At 41.9% G+C, this 24,245-nt stretch overlaps 1 protein-coding gene across 3 annotated transcripts in view; it reads right to left on the bottom strand.

Moving 5' to 3' along the window:
- The window catches only part of SCN10A (sodium voltage-gated channel alpha subunit 10), a 92,436-nt gene extending 72,177 nt beyond the window's left edge, over nucleotides 1-20,259 (bottom strand). For all 3 annotated transcript variants that reach the window (XM_077773992.1, XM_077773991.1, XM_077773990.1), the window contains exons 1-3: nucleotides 19,990-20,259; nucleotides 18,966-19,093; nucleotides 15,941-16,021 (exon numbers count right to left, since the gene is read on the bottom strand). In XM_077773992.1, the coding sequence (XP_077630118.1) occupies nucleotides 15,941-16,021; nucleotides 18,966-19,093; nucleotides 19,990-20,259 (479 nt within the window). The remainder of the gene's footprint in view (nucleotides 1-15,940; nucleotides 16,022-18,965; nucleotides 19,094-19,989) is intronic.
- Between the last annotated feature and the right edge of the window lie 3,986 nt (nucleotides 20,260-24,245).

The following is a 24,245-nucleotide window of genomic DNA, read 5'->3' on the forward strand; positions in this document are numbered from 1 at the left end:
AATGTCAAAGATCCAAACTTCAAAATCCGGAAGGTATTACTGAGACGCACCGTGTATTTGCGGAAGCGGAAGCTTTAAAAGGTTTTATTGCTTATTTTAAAACACACTAGAAGCCTTTTTGGTTTGCCAGCCAGAGCAACTCAGTGCAGGAAAGCAGACACTTACACTCACTTTCGTCTTGGCCCTGCGGGCTGAGGAGACTCAGACTCAGTGGCCACGGTTAGTTTGTATTCACGATTTCCGGCGTTTCACTCGAAGGCAAGGCAGGGTCTGAACGCATGCTCCGGGCCCCCACTGTCTTCCACGGATAAAGGGTGTACTGCCTTTGGAAGCAACATCTCTCATTTGTGCAGTGACGCCTTTCCTTGCCGGCCACGTGGCTGGAGCTTCTTCAATACCAATTCAGTGTGGCTTCCCCCCGCCCCCCAGTTGCGGTGAAATATACATAATATAAAATTTCCTGCCGTCACCATCTTAAGTATGCAATTCAGTGGCATTAGGTACATTCACAATATTGCATAATCGCTACCACTCTCCGTCTCCAGAACTCCTTTACGATCCCAAACAGAAGCTCTGCACCCCCCCCGCCACCGCTCCCCACCCCTCCCTCCCTCCTCCTTGGCAACCTCAATTCTACTTTCTGTCTCCATAAATTTGCCTACTCTAGTACCTCATATAAATGGAATTATACAAATCATACAATTTGTCCTTTTGTGTCTGGCTGATTTTATTCAGCATAACGTTTTAAGGTTCATCCATGCTGTAGCATGTATCAGAATCTCGTTCATTTGTAATGCTGAATAATATTCCATTGTCCATACAATGCATATATCACATTTTGTTTATCCATTCATCTGTTGATGGATATTTGGGTTGCTTCCCGTCTTTTGGCTCTCATGAACAATGCCACTATGAACCTCGGTGTACGAGCTAACATACCTTTTTAAGTTTCCAAGCTAATCTGTAATTAATTAAGCCAGAAATCTCTTCTTTTAAAATTAGCTTCATATGGTGAATAAGACAAAAAGTCATTGAGCCCTTCTCTCTCACATATATGGTACATGTCTACTGAAAACTGATATACTATAGTGTTATTAAACTGTAAAGTAAACTGCTTGTTTACGTACATAAGTCATCGACTTAAAAAACAAATTTTTAATGTTTATTTACTTTTGAGAGAGAGAGTAAGAGAGAAAGAGAGAGAGAGAGCGTGAACAGGGGAGGGTCAGAGAGAGAGGGAGACACAGAATCCTAAGCAGGCTCCAGGCTCTGAGCTGTCAGCACAGGGCCTGATCTGGGGCAGGAACTCTCAAGCGGTGAGATCATGACCTGAGCCAAAGTCAGAAGCTTAACCGACTGAGCCACCCAGGCGCCCCCATAACAGTCATTGATTTTAAATGGCAGTAACGTTATAAGAAATCCAGTGGTTCTGTTAAAGGAATTCTACCAATCTTTTCCTGCTTTCTTTCCAACACAATATTGTCATTGATTTGGAAGCTGGCTTCATGTCTTACCAGCAAGGGTATAGTTGTACTTGTTTTTGCTATGAGGAGGAACGGGGACACTATAGGTTTCGATTCTTTTCAACCTCTAACATCAAATCGGCAATCTGTACTGGAAAACCTAATTTTGCTTTTGTACTAGAAATAGTCCCCTGGTTTAAAAGGGAGGTCGATAAGCCTCATTGGAAAATGATATGGCAGATTTGGTAGCTGTGTGTTATTATTTGATGAAAATGTTATTAGCAGATAATAAACTGGGTACTAGGGCCAAAGGTTCATTGATCCAATGACATTCAGTGGTCACCTCTCATTGTCACGCTGCCTGTTTTCTTACTTGTTTTTTATCTGCCTTTGTGAGATTACCCACGTCCATCATCTACTTGTCTCATGACCTGAAGGTCCCAGCTCTGAATTCATGACAGAGTCCATTCCTTATTTACATCTGTGACCTTATTTCATACTGTGAGGTTTACTTTCTCTATTTGCACCACTATGGTTGTATTTCTGCAAACTGCTTTTGAAATGACTCATTTCTTTGAACTGATGTCATGCAATGCGATGGTAACGACAAGTGCAAGTCCAGCAAATGTACACAGTGACTGTCAGACAACAAACACATTAGGTGGAATAAACTACCCACGATGAAGTCCATGTTAACCAGTAAGAACTGTCAGTTTTTAAGAACATGAAAGACAGAAATTCTATGAAAATTATAGTCAGTCTTACATTTCAGACTTTTAAATTATCTGTGCATGAAATGATTGCATTGCTTTTCTTTCTCCATCTGTCAAATGATTTTGAGACTAGTGACCAGCACAGATCCCTGGATAACTTACTGAGAAACGTTGTAGGGGCGGGAGAGACCTGAATTACTGTGCAAAACAAAGTGAGAAGAATTTGGAGTTTCTGGGAACAATACAGAAGGAAGACGGTGAGGCAGCGACATGGAAAAGCAACCCAAATAGATCATTTACAAGAGACTATTATAAGTCAGCCTCATTTACCAAGAGAGATCAAATGAAATACTGGCAAGTTGAATCCAGCAATGATCAAGCTGGAGCCACTAAAACTAGACCGGCAAATTTATTAATGTACCTTCTATATTAACACATGAAAGAGTTAAGGACCATCTTAATAAAACAGAAATATTGATAAAAACCAAGACCCATTCATAATGAAACTCTTTTTTTTAATATTCTTCAGACACTTTTCATTTTTTAAAAATTTAAATCCAACTTAATTAGCGTATAGTATAATAATAATTTCAGGAATAGAATTTAGCGATTCACCACTTACATATAACATCCAGTGCTCATCCCAACAAATACCCTCCTTAATGCCCACCCCCTTCACCCCTTTCCCCCACCCATCACCCCTCTAGAAACCCTGTTTGTTCTTTATATTTAAGAGGCTCTTGTGGCTTGTCTCCCTCTCTGTTTCTATACTATTTTTGCTTCCCCTCCCTTATGTTCATCTGTTTTGTTTCTTAAATTCCACATATGAGTGAAGTCATGTGATATTTTTCTTTCTCTGACTTATTTTGTTTTGGATAATGTACTTTAGTTCCATCCACGTAGTTGCAAATGGCAAGATTTCATTCTTTTTGATTGCCGAGTAATATTCCAGTGTGTGTGTGTGTGTGTGTGTGTGTGTGTGTGTATATTACACCTTCAGTATCCATTCATCTGTCTAAGGACATTTGGGCTCTGTCCATACTTTGGCTGTTGTTGGCAGTGCCGCTATAAACATTGCGGTGCATGTGCCTGAAGAATCAGCACTCCTGTATCCTCTGGATAAATACCTAGTGGTGCAGTTGCTGGGTCATCGGGTAGTTCTATTTTTAATTTTTTGAGGAGCCTCCATACTGCAAAACTCTTTTTTAAACTTATTTATTTATTTTGAGAGAGAGACAGAAAGCATGAGCAAGGGAGGCACAGAGAGAGAGGGAGAGAGAGAATCCCAATCAGGCTCTGTGCTCACAGCACAATCCCACATGGGACTCAGTCCCACAAACCTCGAGATCATGACCTGAGCTGAAACCGAGTTGGATGCTTAACTGACTGAGCCACCCAGATGCCCCATAATGAAACTCTTAACAAACCAGAAGTGGAAAGAAATCTCCATAACTTGATAAAGGCTAATTCTAAAAAAATCCCATAATCATAATAATTGTGAAATTTAGAAGCATACTCTTTAAAATCAAGAGCAAAAGAGATATACTCATTTTTGTTGCTTCAATTCAACATTGTGCTGAAGGCCCAGCCAGTTCAGTAAGACAGGAAAAACAAACAAGTGGCATAAGACTCACAAAGAGAAAAACCCGTGCATCACTATTTGCAGATGATATAATTGTTTCAATAGAAAACACAAGAGAATCTACAGAAAAATGTTGAACTTGTTCAGGAGTTCAGCAAAGTTGTTGGGTACAAAACCAACTAATAACATTGACGTGTTTTAGCAATAAAAATAAATACTCAGGGGTGCCTGGGTGGCTCCGTTGGTAAAGTGTCTGGCTTCAGCTCAGGTCATGATCTCATAGTTTGTGAGTTTGAGCCCCGTGTCGGGCTCTGTGCTGACAGCTCAGAGCCTGGAGCCTGCTTCTGAGTCTGTGTCTCCTTCCCTCTCTGCCCCTCCCCACTTGTGTTCTGTCTCTCAAAAATAAATAAATATTTTTTAAAAATTTTAAATAAATACTCAAAAGGACAACTACAATGATAATGTACCTAGGGATAAGAAATGTAAGTACTTTACATAAGACATAATGTTACAGAAGAATATAAAAGAAGATCTGTATAAATTGGGAGATACCCCATGCTGATGGAAGGGAAGTCTTGACATAAATGTGATGATTCTTTGAGTGGAAATAAATAAATTCAGTGGATCTACAATGAAAGTCAACAGATTGGTAAGAAAAAAGCTTGAAAATATGACCCTTTAACTGATGTAGAAAAGTAAAGAGAAGGAAGAACTAATGATTTTATTTTTTTATGTTTATTTACTTTGAGAGGGATGGGGAGGGACAGAAGGAGGGAGAGAGAGAATCCCAAGCAGGCTCTGCAGCTTCATCGCCAAGCCGGACGCGGGGCTCGAACTCATGGACCATGAGATCATGCTCTGAGCTGAAACCAAGAGTCGGATGCTTAACCGACTGAGCCACCCAGATGCCCCAAGAACTCATGATTTTGAGGAAGGTAAATAAGGAAGAGTGTTTTGATCAACCAGATCAAATTTTATTATGAAGCACTTAAATCAGTGTGGTGTTGACTGACAGAGTAACAAATAAATAATGGGAGAAACAGACCTGAGAGTGCATGAGAGCCTGCTGCATGACAGAGGTAGTAGAAGGAATCGCTTTGGAAACAATGATCCATTAAAAATGGTGGTGGGATAATCCATAAAGAAAAATATTAGAAGCCTACCTCAAGCCATGTGTGTGTGCCTTAAAGTCTAGGGGGTGGTGTGAAATATCTAAATGTAGGAAGAAATAGTATGATGCTTAGAAGAAAATACAGAAAACCTTTATGGAGTACTACACAGCAGTAAAAAAATAAAAGAAATAAGTCTACATGTATCCACTTAGAGCAATCTCGAAGTCACAATATTGATTTCTAAAAAGCATCAGCTAGACACTGTTATTCAACACGGTATTGGAAGTTCTAGCCTCAACAATCAGCACAAAGGAATAAAAGGCATCCAAATAAGCAAGGAGGAAGGCAAACTTTCACTCTTTGCAGATGACATGATACTCTATATAGAAAACCCAAAAGATTCCACCAATAAACTGCTAAAACTGATCCATGAGTTCAGTTAAGTTGCAGGATAGAAAATCAATGCACAGAAATCGGTTGCATTCCTATACACCAGTAACGAAGCAACAGAAAGCGAAATCAAGGAACTGATCCCATTTACAATTGCACCAAAACCCATAAAATACCTAGGAATGAACCTGACCAAAGAGGTGAAGAATCTATACACTGAAAACTGTAGAAAACTTATGAAAGTAATTGAAGAAGACTCAAAAAATGGACAAATATTCCCTGCTCCTGGGTAGGAAGAACAAATAGCGTTAACATGTCAGTAATACCCAAAGCAATCTACATATTCAGTGCAGTCCCTATCAGAATAACACCAGCATTCTTCACAGAGCTAGAGTAAACAATCCTAAAATTTGTATGGAACCAGAAAAGACCCCGAGTAGCCAATGGAATCTTGAAAAAGAAAACCAAAGTTGGAGGCATCACAATCCCAGACTTCAAGATGTATTACAAAGCTGAATTCATCAAGGCAGTACGGTACTGTCGCAGAAACAGACACTCAGACCAACGGAACAGGATAGAGCACCCAGAGATGGACCCACAAACGTATGACCAACTCATCTTTGACAAAGCAGGAAAGAATATCCAGTGGAATAAAGACAGTCTTCTCAGCAAGTAGTGCTGGGAAAACTGGACAGCGACATGCGGAAAAAAGAACCTGGACCTCTTTCTTACACCAGACACAAAAATAAACTGAAAATGGGTGAAAGACCTAAACATAAGATAGGAAGCCATCAAAATCCTCTAGGAGAGAGCAGGCAAAAACTTCTTTGACCTTGGTCACAGCAACTTCTTACTCAACACATCTCTGGAGGCAAGGGAAACAAAAGCAAAAGTGAACTATTGGGACCTCATCAAAATAAAAATCTTCTGCACAGCAAAGAAAACAATCAGCAAAACTAAATAAGACAACCAACAGAATGGAAGGAGATACTTGCAAATGACATCAGATAAAAGGTTAGTATCCAAAATCTATAAAGAACCTATCAAACTCAACCCCCAAAAACAATCTAGTAAAGAAATGGGCAAAAGACACGAATAGACATTTCTCCAAAGAAGACATCCAGATGGCTAACAGACACATGAAAAAATGCGCATGAAAAACAGACACATCACTCATCATCAGGGACATACAAATCAAAACCACAGTGAGATACCACCCCAGTCCAGTAACAATGGCTAAAATTAACAACTCGGGCAACAACAGATGTTGGCGAGGATGCAGAGAAAGAGGACCTCTTCTGCACGGCTGGCGGGAATGCACACTGGTGCAGCGACTCTGGAAAACAGTATGAAGGTTCCTCAAAAAATTAAAAACAGAACTACGGTACGACTCAGAAATCGCACTACGAAGTATTTATCCGAGGTATACAGGTGTGCTGTTCCAAAGGGGCACGTGCACGCCAACATTCGTAGCAGCGCTATCAACAATAGCCAAAGTAGGGAAAGGGCCCAAATGTCCATCAACAGATAAATGGATAAAGAAGATATATATATACAACGGAGTATTACTTGGCAGTCAAAAAGAATGAAATCTTGCCATTTACAGCTATGTGGACAGAACTACAGGGTATTATGTTAAGCGAAATTAATCAGTCAGAGAAAGACAAATATTACATGACTTCACTCATACGAGGAATTTAAGATACAAAACAGATGAACATAAGGGAAGGGAAGAAAAAATAATATAAAAACAGGGAGGGGGACAACACAGAAGAGACTCTTAAATACGGAGAACAAACACGGTTGCTGGGGGGGGATGGGCTGCATGGACCAGGGGCCTTAAGGAGGACACGTGTTGGGATGAGCACTGGGAGTTGCATCGGGAATGAATCACTGGAATCTGCTCCTGAAATCATTATAGCACTATATGCTAACTAACTTGGATGTAAATTAAAAAGTAAAAATAATTTTTTTTTAATTTTTAAAAATTAAAAAAAAAGCATCAGCTGAAGTGTGCACACAACATGGTGTCCTTCGTGTTCACTTGGAAAGTGCGTGGCCAGGGACGCATTGCCCTGTTGCCATGGGTTTAGTCTCTCTTCGTGTGTTTTTTTCCAGGTGAGAAAATATTTATCTTCCACTGTGCTTGTCCCTGCAACCAGATTGCTGTATTTTGTCAAATGCTTCTTCAGATTCTCAGCGTGGTTAGTGATGGGCATCTTAGGGCCATCACAGGGCCTTCTGAGTGACTCTCTATGAGCCTAGGAGGCAGGGACAGTAGAACATTCCCCTGTGGTTTTCATCTCCAACTGGGGCCCGGTCTGATATGTTCTTCCCCTTTGTGACCGCAACGAATCCCTAATTTCCTTAAAATTTTTTTTAATGTTTAAGTATTTTTGAGTGAGTGAGTGAGAGAGAGAGAGAGAGACAGAGCATGAGCAGGGGAGGGGCAGACAGAGAGGATACACAGACTGGGAAGCAGGCTCTAGGCTCTGAGCTGTCAGCACAGAGCCTGATGTGGGGCTCAAACTCACAAACTGCGAGGTCATGACCTGAGCTNTGCCAGCAGGCAGCAGTATAAAGCTAATGTTTCAGGGATGTGTAATGTCTGGGAAGGGCGATCAGAGATGGGAACTGCTGTGTCCAAAGCATTGTATCAAGAACATGGTGATAGGAACTGGCTTCTGATTCCTCGCTGGCTATGATCTTATTTCTCGTCAAGAATACACAGTGTGGGGGCGCCCGGGGGGCTCAGTCGGTTAAGCCTCCGACTTCGGCTCAGGTCATGATCTCACGGTTCGTGGGTTCGAGCCCCACGTCGGGCTCTGTGCTGACAGCTCAGAGCCTGGAGCTGCTCCGGATTCTGTGTCTCCCTCTCTCTCTGCCCCTCCCCTGCTCATGCTGTCTCTCTCTCTCAAAAATAAATAAATAAACAAACAAACAAACAAATAAATAAAAACTATTAAAAATTTTAATAAAAGAATACACAGCGTGATCTTTGTAGCCCCAGTGTATCCCACAGACATTTACCCTTTTCCTTTGGGCTCCCAGCAACCAATGGCTGTTATAAGTTTGCATTTCAAAAATGGAATCTGCATTCTGATCATTTTCCCGAGGCCAAGGATGCTGAACACCCTCCAGTACCTGCCACATAAGTTTCTAGAAATAAAACCAGATACGTAGACTTATCTTTTATGTCTATATTTTTCCACCTGTGTTTATAAAAGAAGCTTTCTCAACAATTCAGTTCATACAAAATCTGATAAAGAATGAATTTAATAATAGTGGGAATGGAAACTGGTATGACCTTGGAAAACAGTTTGGTGATACCTCAAAAATTAAAACTGCATGTCCCTTTGACCTAGTAATTCCGCTTCTGAGAATCCATCCCTCACATACATCTACGTTATTGTGCAAAGATACGTGAGTAAGGAAGGGTACTTACTGAAGACTCATGGTGACAAAATATGAGGGTTGTGTTGATTAGGGCCAACATAAATGCCTGTAACAGGATAATAGTTAAATAGATTTTGCTTCATCCATGTAGTGAAATCTATTCCATTTCCACGGAACATAGGCTGCTAGGATTTTTATTCAGACTTCAGTAAATTGGAACTCTATAGATCAATTTGGGTAGCCTTGGTATTGTAACAGCTGGTGAGTTTTCTAATCCCTAAACATGAGATATTGTTAAGTTTTTAAATGTTTATTTATTTATTTTTGAGAGAGACAGACAGAGAGCGGGCACATGTGCATCCATGAGCAGCGAAGGGCGGAGAGAGAATCCCAAGGAGGCTCCGCGCGGTCAGTGCAGAGAACGATGTGGGGCTCGATCCCACAAACCATGAGGTCATGACCTGAGCTGAAACCAAGAGTTGGATGCTTCACCGACTGAGCCACCCAGACACACTGAGATATTGTTAAATTTATTTTATACTTTAAAATTTCTCTCAGTAGTGTTTTGTCATCTTTCAGTATAAATGTCTTACATATATATTTTACAACAGTTTTTGGGCTTATCGTTCCTACTGTTTCCCTATTTCTTAACTTGCTATTTTTTCTTTTAAATTATTAATTCATTTTCCTTTCATTTATTTTCTTCTTTTAGCTTTATATTGGGTGGTTAAATAATTCTTTTCATTTTGCACTGATTTAAATATTCTATAATTTAAGTTTGTAGTATTTTTTAATCTAAGAGTTTCAAGGACTTTAACATTACCAAATGGAGAGGCCTTTTTTTCCCCTTCTAATTTTGTTATTTATTACAGTGTGCTGGAAGAATGTTTCTTGTGTTATTTTTGCTTGTTGGAGCTTGTTGAAGTTTTGTTGTGATTTAACACTTGGTCAATTTGTTTGGCAGTATATTCTCTGTTTTTCAGGGAATATAGTTTGATACATATTAACCAGATGTGTCTTAGGAATTACATGTTCAGGTCATCTATATCTTTACATACTTTTTTATACACTCGACCTGTCATAGGCTGAAATTAATTACACCCTCTGATCCTTGTAATGTTTTTGTCTATTTACCTTTATATTCTTATGATTTTTGACTTAGGAACACTGTTGCCACATTATTTGTTTCAAAGACATACATGACTGTTTTGGATTATTTTGCACTATGAAGTGTCATTTTTATCCCGTTTAATGATTTTTGGCTCAAATTTCACCTTCTTTGATATTCACATCTCATCTCTCTCTCTCTTCCTGTATGCCTTTGCGTATATCTTTATACATTCTTTTTTGTTTAAGTGTATTTATTTATTCTGAGAGAGAGAACGTGTAGGGGAGGGGCAGAGAGAGGGGGGGAAGAGGACCCCAAGCTGGTGGCCCAGAGCCACACGTGGATCTAAAGCTCATGACCCATGATCACGAGTTGGACACTTGATGTTGGACACAGCGTTCTTTAATGTTGATTTTTCCATATGACCTGGAGCAGTATACTGTTTATTCAACAGAACGTTGGATGTTGCTTTGTAATATATGAGTATGTGTGAATTTTTTTAAACGGATGGGTCAAATCCATTTATATTTATTGGCATAAGAGAATTGTTTGATCGTTGTTTATATAACTATAAGTCATGTATTTCCTCATTTTTTAAAAATATATTTTACCTGATATGTATCATTTGCTTTTTGTGTATGATTCTAAATTTAAAACAGTGTTTATTTTAGTTCTATTGGTTGCCTTTATAAGTATAAATTCGTAATTATAACTAAAGCCGGGTAGCTCATTGTCCTTAGTATACTATCTATATAATATGTCTTATTTCGATTTGGCAACTCTCTTCCTTTGCCCCTCCACTTTACGCATCACCTGATTGTACTTAAGGGTACAGTTTTGGGGCTTACCTTTATACCGTTTAGTAGAATTATTTCCATTCCTTGATTTATCTACTTGAAAGACGACCCTTTCACTTCTTGCTATTATAGAAGCAGCAGCAAGTGAGCATCCTCTGCTCCCACGTCCTTTCCTCCTTCCACTCCCAGTCACTGGGAGCTGTTTGGATCATGTCCACAGCTTCAGGGCCTCTGTGGTTTTAGGGGGTAAAATGCCTCGACTGTCATCTTCACCCCTCTTTAATAAGTCCTGATGTGTGAGTCATTTGCCAGGCCTCCGCCCACCTTGTCCTTCCCAGATTGTTTTGACATCTTTGTCCTCTGTGCTTTGCTTCTCCTTCTTTTTGTTCTTGTATATTTATACCATTCTTATTCCCCTGCTGTCATTTTATTGGCGTTCCGAGAGGGTGGGGGTAAAACATATGCATGCTATCTTCCATATTTAACCAGAATCCCCAAATAACTCTTACTTTTGAAAGAAATGCTTTGCCTTAAAAGTTCAAAATAAGGATAGAGATTTTTACATGCTATATGATCTCAGCCTATATATAGTTAAGAAAACCGCAGGCCCAAAATGGTGCCACTTAGTGAGTTCCCAAACCGGGGCTTAACACCCAGTCTTTTGGTAGTTTCAACCTCCCCCAGAAATGTGGCCTTGACTGGTCAGTCAGGAAATTATTCTTTTCATCCAAGAGTCTGTCACCTGGGTCCTCTCCATCCCCAAAAGAAAGCTGAGGTAATCTACATGAGAAGACACTTTGCTTTTTCCCCTTGCAAACTGCCCCCTCTGGAAGAATCCTTTTCCTTTGCTAATAACTTTCTTACCCTTACGCTCCTACCTATAAAACCTTCCATTTTGTACACCTCCTCTCTACTTGCTAGATGGGCTGCTGCCTGGCTCATGAATCATTTGATAAAGCCAATTAGATCTCCAACTTTTTATATATGGGGAGAGAGAGCGAGCGAGAAGGAAAGGGAGAATAAGCTAAAATATCAACAGTGATTTCTCGACCTAGTTAACTCTTTTCTGATTTATATTTTTCAGTAGTCTATATTTTATGCAGTGGCCATTTTTTAAAATTTATTTTGTTTTTAAGCTTTTTATTATGATATGTAATGTGCATAATAAAAACACATACGGACCATAAATTAATTGTAAAATGAAAGCTTGCACATAGCTTGGGCTACCACAACAACACACCATCGACAGAGCGGTCAAAGCACAGAAGCTGACTTCTCACAGTTGCAGAGGCAGGAAATGGGAGCTGAGGTGTCTCTTGGCCAGGCTCTGGTGAGAGCCTTCTCCTTGGTTTGCTAAGGACTGATTCCTTGCTACATCCTCACATGGCAAAGAGAGAGTCCTGAAATCCATTCCTCTTCTTACAAGGACACCAGTTCTACTGGGTCACGGCTCTGCTCTTCTGACCTAATTTAACCTTGTCACCTCCTTAAAGGCCCCTTCTCCAATACAGTCACATGGCTTCAATATATGGATTGGGGGGGGGGGCATAATCCAGTCAATAGTGGCGGTGTGACAACTACTCACGTCACTAAATGGAACATCATGAGCACCCCACAAGCCCCTTCTCAACTATGTCCTCCCTCCTCTGCCCTATAGATTGTACTTATATTTTTATGTCCTAAGTAAGCATCTCTAAACTAAATAGTTAAGTTCTGCTTGTTTTTAAATTTTGTATAAACGGAATCATACTTACATAATCTTTTATGTCTGACTTTATTCATCCTTGTTTTTTGGAACAATAATTTACTCATTTCCATTGCTATACATTATCCTATTTTTAAAATATAAGAGAGATATTTAATGCATTCAAAAAGTTTTGGACAATTGGGTTGTTTCCAGTTTGGGGCTTTATGGACAGTGTTTGTAAACTTTCTTGTAGCTATATCCTGGTGCCCATGCATATTTCTGTTGAGTGTATAATTAAGGATCAAAGTATATGTGTGTCTTCACCTTTATTTGAGGATATTCGCTGATTTCCAAAGATGTTGTACAAATTTACGTTCCCACCAGCAGTATACAAGTTTCGGTTGCTCCCTACCTTTCTTAATATTCGGTATTGTCACAATTAAATCATCTCTCGGTCATAATTTTTAAATTGTTTTATTTATTTCTGAGAGAGAGAGAGAGCATGAGCAGGGGAGGGTCAGAGAGAGAGGGAGACAAAGAATCCAAAGCAGCTCCTGCATCTGAGCTGGCTGTCAGCACAGAGCCCGACACGGGGCTCGAACCCACGACCGTGAGATCATGACCTGAGCCGAAGTTGGATGTTTAACCGACTGAGCCACCCAGGCGCCCCTCTCGGTGTAATTTTTAAAAAAATTTTTAAAGTTTATTTATTTATTTTGAGAGACGGAGAGTGTGGGAGGGGCAGAGGGAGAGGGAGAAAGAAAGAATCCCACGTGGGGCTCAAACCCGTAAACCATGAGATCACGACCTGAGCTGAAATCAACAGTCAGATGCGTAACTGACTGAGCTGTCCCAATCGCTCAGTGTAATTTTAATTCACATTTCTTTGGTTAAGGATATTTTCATATGTTTATTGACCATTTGGGTTTCTGCTTTGGTGAAGTATCTTTTTTTTTTTTTAATGTTTTATTTACTTCTAAGAGAGAGAGAGAGACAGCGTGAAGAGGGGAGGGTCAGAGAGAGACGGAGTCACAGACTCTGAAACAGGCTCCAGGCTCTGAGCTGGCAGTCAGCACAGAGCCCGACGCGGGGCTCGAACCCACGATCCGCGAGATCATGACCCAAGCGAAAGTCGGACGCTTAACCGACTAAGCCACCCAGGCGCCCCTTTGGTGAAGTATCTTATACAAATATTTTGCTCACCTCAAAATTGGTTGCTCGATCTTTTTCTAATGATTTGTAGGGGCTCATTCTTCTGGATAGAAACATTTTTTAGGTACGTCTGTTGCAAATATCTCCTACTCAGGAGGCTTGCTTTTTCACTCTTACAAAGTTGTCTTCTCATGAACAGAAATTCTTAATTTTAGCATGCTAAAATGTATCAGTTTTTTCCTCTATGATTAGTGCTTCTTGTGCCATATGTAATAAATCCTTCCCTAACCTGAGGCCATGAAGAAATTCTCCTTTTATTTTTCCCTAAAAGCTTTATGTTTTTGTCTTTTATAAAAGAATTTAACTATTCATCCACCTAGAGTTGATTCTTGTATGTGGCAGAAAGTTGGATGTTCAAAGTAATTTTTCTATTAAGATACCGAATTCTTCGGGGCACCTGGGTGGCTTAGTCGGTTAAGCGTCCGACTTTNTCATTCTTTAAAAAAAAAAAAGATACCGAATTCTTCAGCACCATTTATTGAGGACTGCCCTCTCCACACTGTGCTGCGGTGCAAATTCAATGGCTGTACACGAGCCAAATATTCTGTCCCACGAGGCTGACTAATCTCACCTCCGCTGCACATGGTTTAACTATTGGAGCTTTACAGTACATTCTAACATCCAGTAGGGCCAGTTTTCTTCTCCCATCTTGTTTTTTCTTCCTCAAAAGTGTTGGCTATAATTTGCTGTTTGCATTTTTATAGAAATCTTAGAGTCAATTCATTGAGTAATAAAAAAAAAAACTTGTTGGAATCTTGATTGGGCTCACATGAAGTTCTTCAGTCATTTTGAGTAGTCTTAGAATATTGTGACTTTGAATCCGGGAATATAATACATCTCTCCATGTATTGGATTTTCTATCATCTCACTTGCTATTTTTCATAATTTTTTTGGTAGAGATCTTACTCATACTTTGATAATCTTGTTTCTAGATACTTTTATTGTAAAATGCCAGTGTAAATGGTATTTTTTAAAAACCATTGTTTGGGGGCGCCTGGGTGGCTCAGTCGGTTGGGCATCCGACTTCAGCTCAGGTCATGATTTTACTGCTCGATGGGTTCGAGCCCCGTGTCAGACTCTGTGCTGACAGCTCAGAGCCTGGAGCCTGTTTCGGATTCTGTGTCTCCCTCTCTCTCTGACCCTCCCCTCTTCACGCTGTCTCTCTCTCTCAGAAATAAATAAAAACATTAAAATTTTTTTAAAAAATAAGCATGATATTTGCTACCTCCTTCAGTGTAATTGCCCTTCATCAGAGCACGGCAATTCCTTTAGATTCCTTCTTTTTCTAGGTATTTCTAATCACAAACAGATACCAAACTTTATCAAATGATTTTTCAGCATCAATTAAGATGACTACATGATTATTCTCTTTAATCTAGTCATAGAAATAAAACATATAGTGGACCTTTGAACAGCACAGGGGTTAAAGGCACTGACCCTTGCACAGTAAAAATCTACATATAGGTTTTGACTCCGAGAAGTTTAACTACTAATAGCCTACTGTGGACAGGAAGCCTTATCGATAACATCAATCATCAATTAGCACATATTTTGTATGTTATATGTATTAGAGACTGTCTTCTTACAGTAAAGTAAGCTAGAGAAAAGAAAATATTATTAAGAAAATCACAAGGAAGAGAAAATACATTTACAATATTGTATTATAATTATTGAAAAAATCCATGTAAAAAGTGGACCCACACCACTACTACATTGTTTAAGGGTTACATGTATTTTCTATCGTGGCATGTCTTAATGTTATAATCAGCAAAAATATATTTTTTTCATTTATAAGGTGGAAAAGACAAAGCTCTACAGACTTCCCATTATTATACCAAAGGTATGTCAGTCTTGCGCTGAGCTGGGGGAACCTCTCTTGGATTTTTTGGTGCTTTTGGAAAGGCCCCACTAGGTTCTGAAACTACAGAGTTTCCTTCTGCTAACCCAGGGAAATAGAATACTCTCAGGACTATTAAGGGCACTTTGAAGTGTATGAGCCATGATAACATAAATAGCTTCATTCATGGGTAATTTTCTGAATATGTTCCAGAACCATTTGTTCTTCATTCTGTCTCAACTTTGCTCCTGTCTCTCAGAGTAAGCCTTCCCTGAACCTGGTTCCTGTGTGCCTGGCAGGTGAGTGTGGGGAGTGGGTGGTGGGGAGCCTCATCTGCCCAGCCTACCCCAGACTAACGAAGTCGGACCCTCTGGGACTGAGACCCGGGCATTAATATTTTAAAAATCTCCCCAGGGGATCCCAAGGTTGAGCACCACCCATCTACAGTTCTTCAAAGCTGAGAATCACATGTGTGCTTATGAACCAAAGTCCACAGAGAAGGAAATACCTAACCATCATGAAGTCTGCGAGACTCACAGTTGACTAGCAGGAGCGAAAAAGGAAAAAGCCACGAAGAGGAAGGAGAGGTGGAGTGAGCAGGAAGAGGACGCACAGGAATGAGAGTGACAGCAAGTCTACTTACTCGATTCTCTCCGGAAGCTCGTTCTGAGTCATGCCCACACAGTTGACCAAAATGGTGACCGTAATAAATAAACTGAACCACCTGAGAGCACTGTGTTAAGGAAAAGCTGAGAGTCGCCGTATTTCTCTGACGTCATCTTGATGCTGAACAATTAAATTCATAGCTTTTAGGCAGGATCAGCTTTGCGGCTTTGTCACGTAACAGCTGCTAACATTTACTGAGCGCCTACCCCGGGCGGGCTACTCCACGTTGTTTCTAATACAGCTGGACCTAGAGGTAGATATCCAATCTACGTGTCAGACCCAAGAAAATAGGTTTAAAACGCTTACGTGAGGTTCCCTAGGTCATACAGCCAGTCAGCCATGGTGCTGAGATGTGTCCTCAGATTGTCTGATAGCAGAACCCTGAGCAAGCAAGCAAGAAACAAGAACCCTTTCTCCAAAATGTCCTGCCGCCCTGACGCCTTCCTTTCCCTCTACAATACAGCCTGGAATCACATCCAGCAAAGGTCTCTTTTTTCCTAAAAGACAAAGAAAATACTCCTCAGAAGTTAGAGGTAAAGGGAGGATTGCCAGCTTTCCTGGGAATTAATTCAGTCAGACTGTTTTCCTGACTCAGCTGAGATCGGTCACACTGAGGACACGGAGCCCGGGCCAGGAGTGGCGCGGGCAGGCACGGGGAAGGAAGACTCCAGATGCAAGTAGGCTGTGGTAGAGAACCCTGGATAACCAGAGAGAAGAGTTTCCGAGGTTGAGGCAAGGGATTACCACAAAGGGAAGGAGACCGTGAAGAGGGTGAGTGGAAAGGGCTAAATAGATGGAGGGGAGCCCAGAGAGAAATTTCTTCCAGTGGACATTTTTCTCAGGACGAGCGTGGGCTCCTAACAATCACTTCCAAAGGAAAAACAAAGCCTGAAGATAAGCTTGACCTACGGAGAGAGTGAGCCACTCATCTTTCATAATTTCAGTTTGAGCAGAAGTATTTAAAGCTATTTTATTTTCTGTAAATGTCTTTAATGTGCCCTGTTTTACAGTTACTTAGGAACACATCTATTTGGAAAAGGGAAATTCTGCTAATTAAGCCACATTTTCCTGTTGACTTGCAATTAAGTTAAGAAATATGTTCACACGGGGGGAAATATTAACCCAAGGATTAAATTAAAATCATATCTCCAACTCCACAAACCTTTAAAAGCAATGTCTTAGGTATAATGTTACTTGTGGAAACATGCATAGGAAAGTTGATTAGAATTACAAATTTGGTGAAATATTAATAATAGAACACTGAGAATTCCATAGCTTCAAGAGTATCTTTTGGGAGTCGAGCTACCAAGTTCGTAACATTTCAATATACACATGCGGGCTTTTGTGAGAAGCCGACACTAAATAGCTTTTTGGTCCAGCTATGACTCCATCCGGCAATTATGATTCATCAAATCTCAAGGTGAATAGAATATTCACTGGTCACTTGATTCTTTAAAGGGATTTTATTTCTAATTAGGTGTTTCTTACGGCTAATTGAGACATAACTCATCCAGGATGCATGGAGAGGAGTTTGTATATTTGCTGCTTTTCTTTATTTGTAGTTTTTATGTAATTGGATATATATATATATTTTAAAAACACCCAAGTGGAGATGACATACTGAGAGAATAAATTACCTCAGTTCATTTCCGTTAACTGCCTACTTATTTATTGCTGATATTGTTCTAAGCAGGATGCAGGCTGGACCTCTAAACTGGCTGTGTGACCTTGGACAACTTATTTAATGCCTTTGAGTAATAGTTTCAACATCTGTAAAATGGGGATGCTAATCCCTTCTTCAAGGATTTCTGTACCTGTGACGGTGAGGAGGTATGTAGCAAATGGTAGCCTACTATTATCATTACATATAGGATCAGAAGATCCAAGATAGAATTAAGAAAATATAACCCCCCTGCTTGGCCATAAAGATCAAACGTGTGAAGGGAAATGTAATGCAAGTACAAGGGGCGGCAAGGTTTCCTACCGGGGCGAGCCCGGGCCAGAGCTACCAGCTCACCGAGCGCTGTCCCGCAGCGCAGAATGGCAGGGCGAGCGCTCCTTTTACCGGAGCCTCCCGAGAAGAGGCTGGCTACCATCTGTCAGGCAGCTGAGGCAAGGCTGTTCCTGCAAACCAACCTCCTGGAAGCCAGGGCTGAATTTGTCATTAGGAACTTCCAATTTGGACAGTCACCAGGGAAGATCCTTGGAAACCAAGCCAAAGTCTCTTTTTCGTCCTGGTCTGGCTTGCCTTGAAAATCAAAACAAAACAAAACAAAACAAAAACGGAAGGCAGATTCCGAAGCTACCCAGAAGCAGTTAATACAACACAGGATTTGACTGATGTGTCTCTAATCAGTACTACACGCCCCAGTGGCATGAGCCTCGCACCATGGACAGGTTTCTTTCTGTTGTCGTTTTTGCATTGCTGACCTTTCTAACCTGCTGGCAGTTTGGGGGTAACTTGGGAGGTTGGCAGTGCCCAGTGACCAGCGTGGTCCCACCGACACAATCTAGCTCCACCCACTGTGGTCTGTCCCCTCTGTCCTCTGGCAGGTACTGCTTTTTTGCCACTTCCCAGCATGGCTAAGGCCCAGGGGAACAGCCCATGCTTGCGTCACCTGCCCCAAGAACCCGCAGGGCCCTCTGGCTGGTTATTATGTCGTGAGATGAGCAGGCCTCCTATGGTGACAGTGTGCCAGGCTTTACATCAGCAAAGCTCCTTCATGCGGAGGACGGTTTCTGGGTGATGCATGCGCAGGTGTGTCCTGACCAGTCTGGGTGAACCCCAACCCACCTGTGGCTTGCACGAGTACCTCCTCTGTCTTCGGGCTGCTTTGGGGTCCTGGACACCTGAAAGCCACAGCATTTTTTCCTTTCGACTTGATGATTTCGTTGTCTCAGGGTTCAGTCAGAGAAAACCTCTATTGCTAAGCTCTGGAGAAGGTACTGGACACGGGGCAAAGCCTGATGCTAAAGGAACCGCGTGGGAGAAGCGACAGTGCAAAGGATATGAGTGGACAGACACCTTGATGGCGGCTCTCCTGGTCAGGTTGAAAGGACTGAATAACCACAGGGCCCGAGTTGCACTAAACCGGGAAATGGTCCTCCCTCTGTTCAGCACCATGAACGTCTACAACAAAACAAGGCAGAAGGTGGGCCCACGGTGAGACGCATGGGCCTCGCGCAGCCATGTTGTCAAGCACGAAGGTGTCATCCCAGGTTTATGAGCAAGAAGCGCCCGGAGAGCCACGCATCCATCAGCGGAGAGCCCAGCGGAGAGGCAGAGTTAGTGGCGTCTGGGACTAAAAGCCATATCCTCACCCCCTAGCAAGACCCACAGTCACTTGACTGTGCAGCAGGATTAGCCCACTGAGAGTGCCCAGCGGGCAGGCAGCTGACCCGGGGCTGGAAAGATGCATCAGGCCCACGGCCAGGATCCTGGCAGCAGGAAGGTGGGGTCTGGCTGCACTACATTCCTCTTCTGCTTAGCGGGTCATCCCTGGTGCTGGGGTGTTCCCTCTACCCTCCACTTCCTACGTCTCGCTTTTGAAACCCTCTACTGGTTCCCTGTGAGCATCTGAGACGGTAAGGGCTCTTGGCCCATGAGAGGAGGGAGAAAGACATTCCAGTGCCTTTTTATTTGCTCTAGAAACCAGATCTGAGATGGCTAATTCCTGTTCCTCCCAACTCCCAAATACGCACACTCTCTTCCCCGGGAGGGAATAGCTAAGACACTATACAAACAGGGGAATGGTCATAAAGCAGCGCTTACTTAAACCAGTGGTTCTCAAATGTTCTGATTTCAGGACCCCGTTGCTGCGTTTGAGGTTTTGAGTTTAATTAGCCCCTACCATAAATACTATAAAAATGCAAAGAGTGTCAAAGAGCAGAGTCGGATATATTTGTCATTAACTGAGTCTAGCTGATAGCCCCATCATCCAGGCACAGGAGAACCCCCTAGGCTGAGTGGGGCAGGGGCTTCCTCTCCCCGAGCTGAGAACAGCCTTTGAAGCACGTCACCCTTACCCGGTGTGTGCTGTAGAAGGGGTCCAGATCCTCCAGCGGCTCCCCAACCAGCTCTGCCGGGAGATCACCATAGAACTTGGGCAGCTGGTTGCAAGCTTTCAAGTCTAGCTGGGGCCGAGGCTTCTCTTCTTGGCCCTTCTGCTCTCTGGGCTTATCTTTGGCTTTCTTTGCTGCCTGCTTGGCAGCAATTCGCTTTTCAATCTCTGCCAGGGACTCTGGAGTGAATCGACGGAAGTTGGTAGTTTCCAGGGACCCAAAGGGGAATTCCATCTTCTCATTCTTTTTCAGGAAGAATTTATACTCTTATGAGAGTGGACATCACCACAGAGAAGTAACAGCCTGCCCACTGGCCCTCTCCCTCCAGTTCTTTCCTAACTCACACTCTGGTGCTAGAACAGCCTCCTCGCCCACTTCTGTCCTTAATAACTCACACTGAGCTCTTCCCGGAGTCTTACTGCCCTGTGGAAGTTTAGGGGAGGCTGTTTATTCCACCCTCCTCCCGGCACCTCAGGGTCAAGCTATGCCCTCCATGAGCTTATAAAGCGTTACTCCACCTTATAAAGCGTTACTCCACCACCACCACCACGATCACCATCCCAGATTTACCCATCCTGCCCTCTCTCTCGTTTCTATGACCACTGAGCAATAGGCACTCTCCTGCACTCACTAAACACTGGTTCATGTGGTCTGCGGCAAAAACAATGCTAGTAACATTTTCCCCTTTGAAAAGCATTTGTTAAAACGTATGGAAGACATTAACATGTTTTATTGTTCTTTTATTATGCAATGGATGCTTTTAAGAAGTGACAGCCTTTCCTGGATGTGACAGCAAGAGAGAAGAGAAAGCCCAGCTCCTTGAGCACAGAGCTGGGCTTGCTAGTTGAGAGTGTGCTGTCTGCCGAATGCTCTAAGCTTGGCAGCATATTTGTTTTATTTCTTTCTTTTCTTAATAAAATACATTATTTAATTTTCCTAAATAGTTGCTTTTTCTTCTAATATAATGGTTTTCTTTTAAAAAAAATCATAAATAAGAGTTGGCTTATTTCTTCAAATGATTGATTAACAAGTCCGTTTTTTGCTGTTTATTTTAATCTAAGTGCACCCACATTTCCTGATAGCCTATCAATGACATTTAATAAGTCATGATGATTTTAAAACTGTCCTATGGTCCCATCAGTTTGTAAAATCCTGATCTAATACATGGTCTCTAATGCTGCCAGACAGGGTCTTTGGGACTCTGGTCCCGCATGATCCATACAAAGCATGGAAGGCACTCCAATGACTAGGTTTTCTATGGGCTGCAATGTCCTCAGGAAGCTTGCCACCCCTAGCGCTAGTCTGGAACCAAACAGAATGTCTGCAGTTTATGAGCATTATATATAGCTATATGTACACACACATATATGCTATACATAGAGCAGGATATACTGCTCTTTGAGTTAAGATACAGATTGTTGGACCCAACATACAAAGATTCTCATTCAATAGGTTTAAGGTGAGATCTAGGAAGCTGCATTTATAAGCTCATAGCTGAAGCTGTTGAAGGTGTCCTATCTTTGGGAGGCAATGGAAGCCAGTGCAACTATGGACGCAAGATGAAGTGAAGGTGAGGGCCACAAGATCAGGGTAGGATTTGATGACCTGCTCCAACAGCTCTAAAGTCTAGAGGAAACTCTTCCTGGATTGTAGAGGCAAGACAGAAGACAGTGTTGCGTGGAGTAGGGAAGAAGTGGCCCAGCATCAAGTGGCTGGGTGTCCCTGCTGAGTGACCATCCTAAGAAACTGACCCCTCAGAGGTTTTGGTGAGGCAGTCCTTGGGACCTCCACCCTTCTGTTATCAGAGTTAGGGCAACCGCTGGCCAGAAACTTCAGGGAGATTATACTCAAGGGATGGGAACAAGAATGGAATTTGATTGTTTCTGGGGGTTAAGCTTCTGTAGGTATTTGCCTTGTATCTGGGATTTCCAGGCTACCCACTGGATCTCTTCTGGATGGGCCATAAAGACATCTTAACTCATATTTCTGAGCCGTATTGAGTAAACAGTTTCTAAGAAGAAACAAAGTCAACCAAAAGTGATTGGATAGATAATGGGTGTTTCACATTTGTCATTTCACTGGTGATGGAAATAACTAGTTGGTCTTTAGCCAAGACCTATGGTCTAGGCAGGCCAGCAGATTCAGGGCTGCTAAATGGAGGTGGATATAAGTAAGGGTACAAACGAGGGTCTCCTTGAGATTACGGTGGGTAGGGCAGGTCTGATGTTGTGGTTTATAATAAGAAATATGTATTTGGTTGTTATCCCACTTCTGACACAGAGCTCTTAAAACCTTTAGAATTTCCTAATCGATGTCTTATGTATGTCAATGAGGTGCCTTTTGAAACTCACCTAAGGGTGGGGACTGATTTCCAGAGGAACCAACCATTAAAAGATTGAAGCTTTCAGCTCCCCACCTCACCTCTGACTCCCAGGGAGGTTGAGTTCAATAACCAATGGCCAATGGTTTAATCAATCATGCCTACATAATAAAGCCTTTATAAGAACATGAAATAACAGAATTTGGAGAGCTTCTGGGTTAGTGAACACATGGAGATCTGGGGAGAGAGATGTCAGAAAGGACATGAAAACTCTGCACTCCTTTCCCATACTCTGTCCTATGCTCTATGCCCATACACCTTTCATCTGGCTGTCCCTGAGTTATATGAAACAAAGTGTTTCGATGAGTTCTGTGAGCCATTCTAGCAAATTAACCAAATGCAAGGAGGAGGTCATGGAAACCTCTGATTTATAGCCAGTTGTTCAGAAGCATAGGAAACAACCTGGGCTTGCAATTGGAATCTTAAGTTTTGTGTATGTGGGCAAGGGGCAGTAGATAGTGTCAGAATTGAGTTAAACTACAGAACACACAGATACTGTCTGCAGAATTGCACCTTGGTGGAGTGAGGGACCTCCTAACACACACACACACACACACGCGCGCACACACACACACACACACACACACACACACATTGGGATGAGTTATTAGAACATCTTAACAGGACAGAGGGTTCTTTCTTCCAGTTTCTATTGTTATCAGTAGAATAAATGTTTCTATAGTCATGCAGTGAGTCTGAGTTGCCCACAAAGATGGCTGAACCTCATGAAAAGAATTACTTAAATTATCAACCTACTGCAACAACAAAGGTGGACACAATTGTCTCTTTAATCCCCACAGAAGTCCTAAAGAGTAAGTAGAAGGCATTTTCTTATATATAAGACAATTAATAACCAGTGAATCCTCTAGGTTATAAATATATCATTGGACTAAACAAGCTTGTCTCTGGGACTTTTGATTCCATACCCAGTGCTCTTCTATTTCTGGGATGAGTCCCACTGGCTGGAGCAGTTCTGGAATCCTACTGACTGGGGCATCATTGGAGGGCTCTGGACTTAATAGAGGTATGGGTTGATCTGAATGCATTCAGATTTGATGAAGTTTTCAAGGGGTCTTAGAGCAGCCCCTTTGTGTTATATAGCTCATTGATACTTTTTAAGAAAAACAATGGGGGGGGGCACCTGGGTGGCTCAGTTGGCTAAGCAGCCAACTTCAGCTCAGGCCATTATCTCGCGGTCTGTGAGTTCAAGCCACACGTTGGGCTCTGTGCTGACAGCTCAGAGCCTGAAGCCTGCTTCCCATTCTGTGTCTCCCTCTCTCTCTGCCCTTCCCCTACTTGCTCTCTGTCTCTCTCTCTCAAAAATGATAAACATTTTAAAAATTTAAAAAAAAAAACAAGGGAGGATTTTCCCCACTAATGTAGCTTTTTCCTCCATATGGCAGATATGATGTAAGCAAACAGATAATTATAGTTTTTCCAGGTGAATGTATCAATGCGGGATTGCATCTTCTCATGCTGCTTATGGTTCCTCTCATCTATTTATATACAACCAAAATTATCATTTTCATGTACATGGGTCCTAAATCTGGACCTTTCTTCTGAACCCTGGACCCACTAATCCAATGCCTTTGACATACCCCTTTGAATGCTCCAGAGACACCTCAAAGTCATTGTCCTGCATGATCTCTCAATCTTCTCTCCACCTTGACTTTTCCTATTCCTGTGTGCCCTATCTCAATAAACTGCATAACCATTTTTCCAAAATGGAAGCTTAGGGGTTCTTCTTCATGTGTATTTCTCCCACAAGTCTCCCTCCCTTATGCCAGACATGGTTTTCAACTCCAGGGATACAGCAATGAAAAAAACTGTAGACCTTTGG

The sequence above is a fragment of the Crocuta crocuta genome, unplaced genomic scaffold, assembly GCF_008692635.1.
Source record: "Crocuta crocuta isolate KB4526 unplaced genomic scaffold, BGI_CrCroc_1.0 scaffold541, whole genome shotgun sequence".
Taxonomy (NCBI): domain Eukaryota; kingdom Metazoa; phylum Chordata; class Mammalia; order Carnivora; family Hyaenidae; genus Crocuta; species Crocuta crocuta.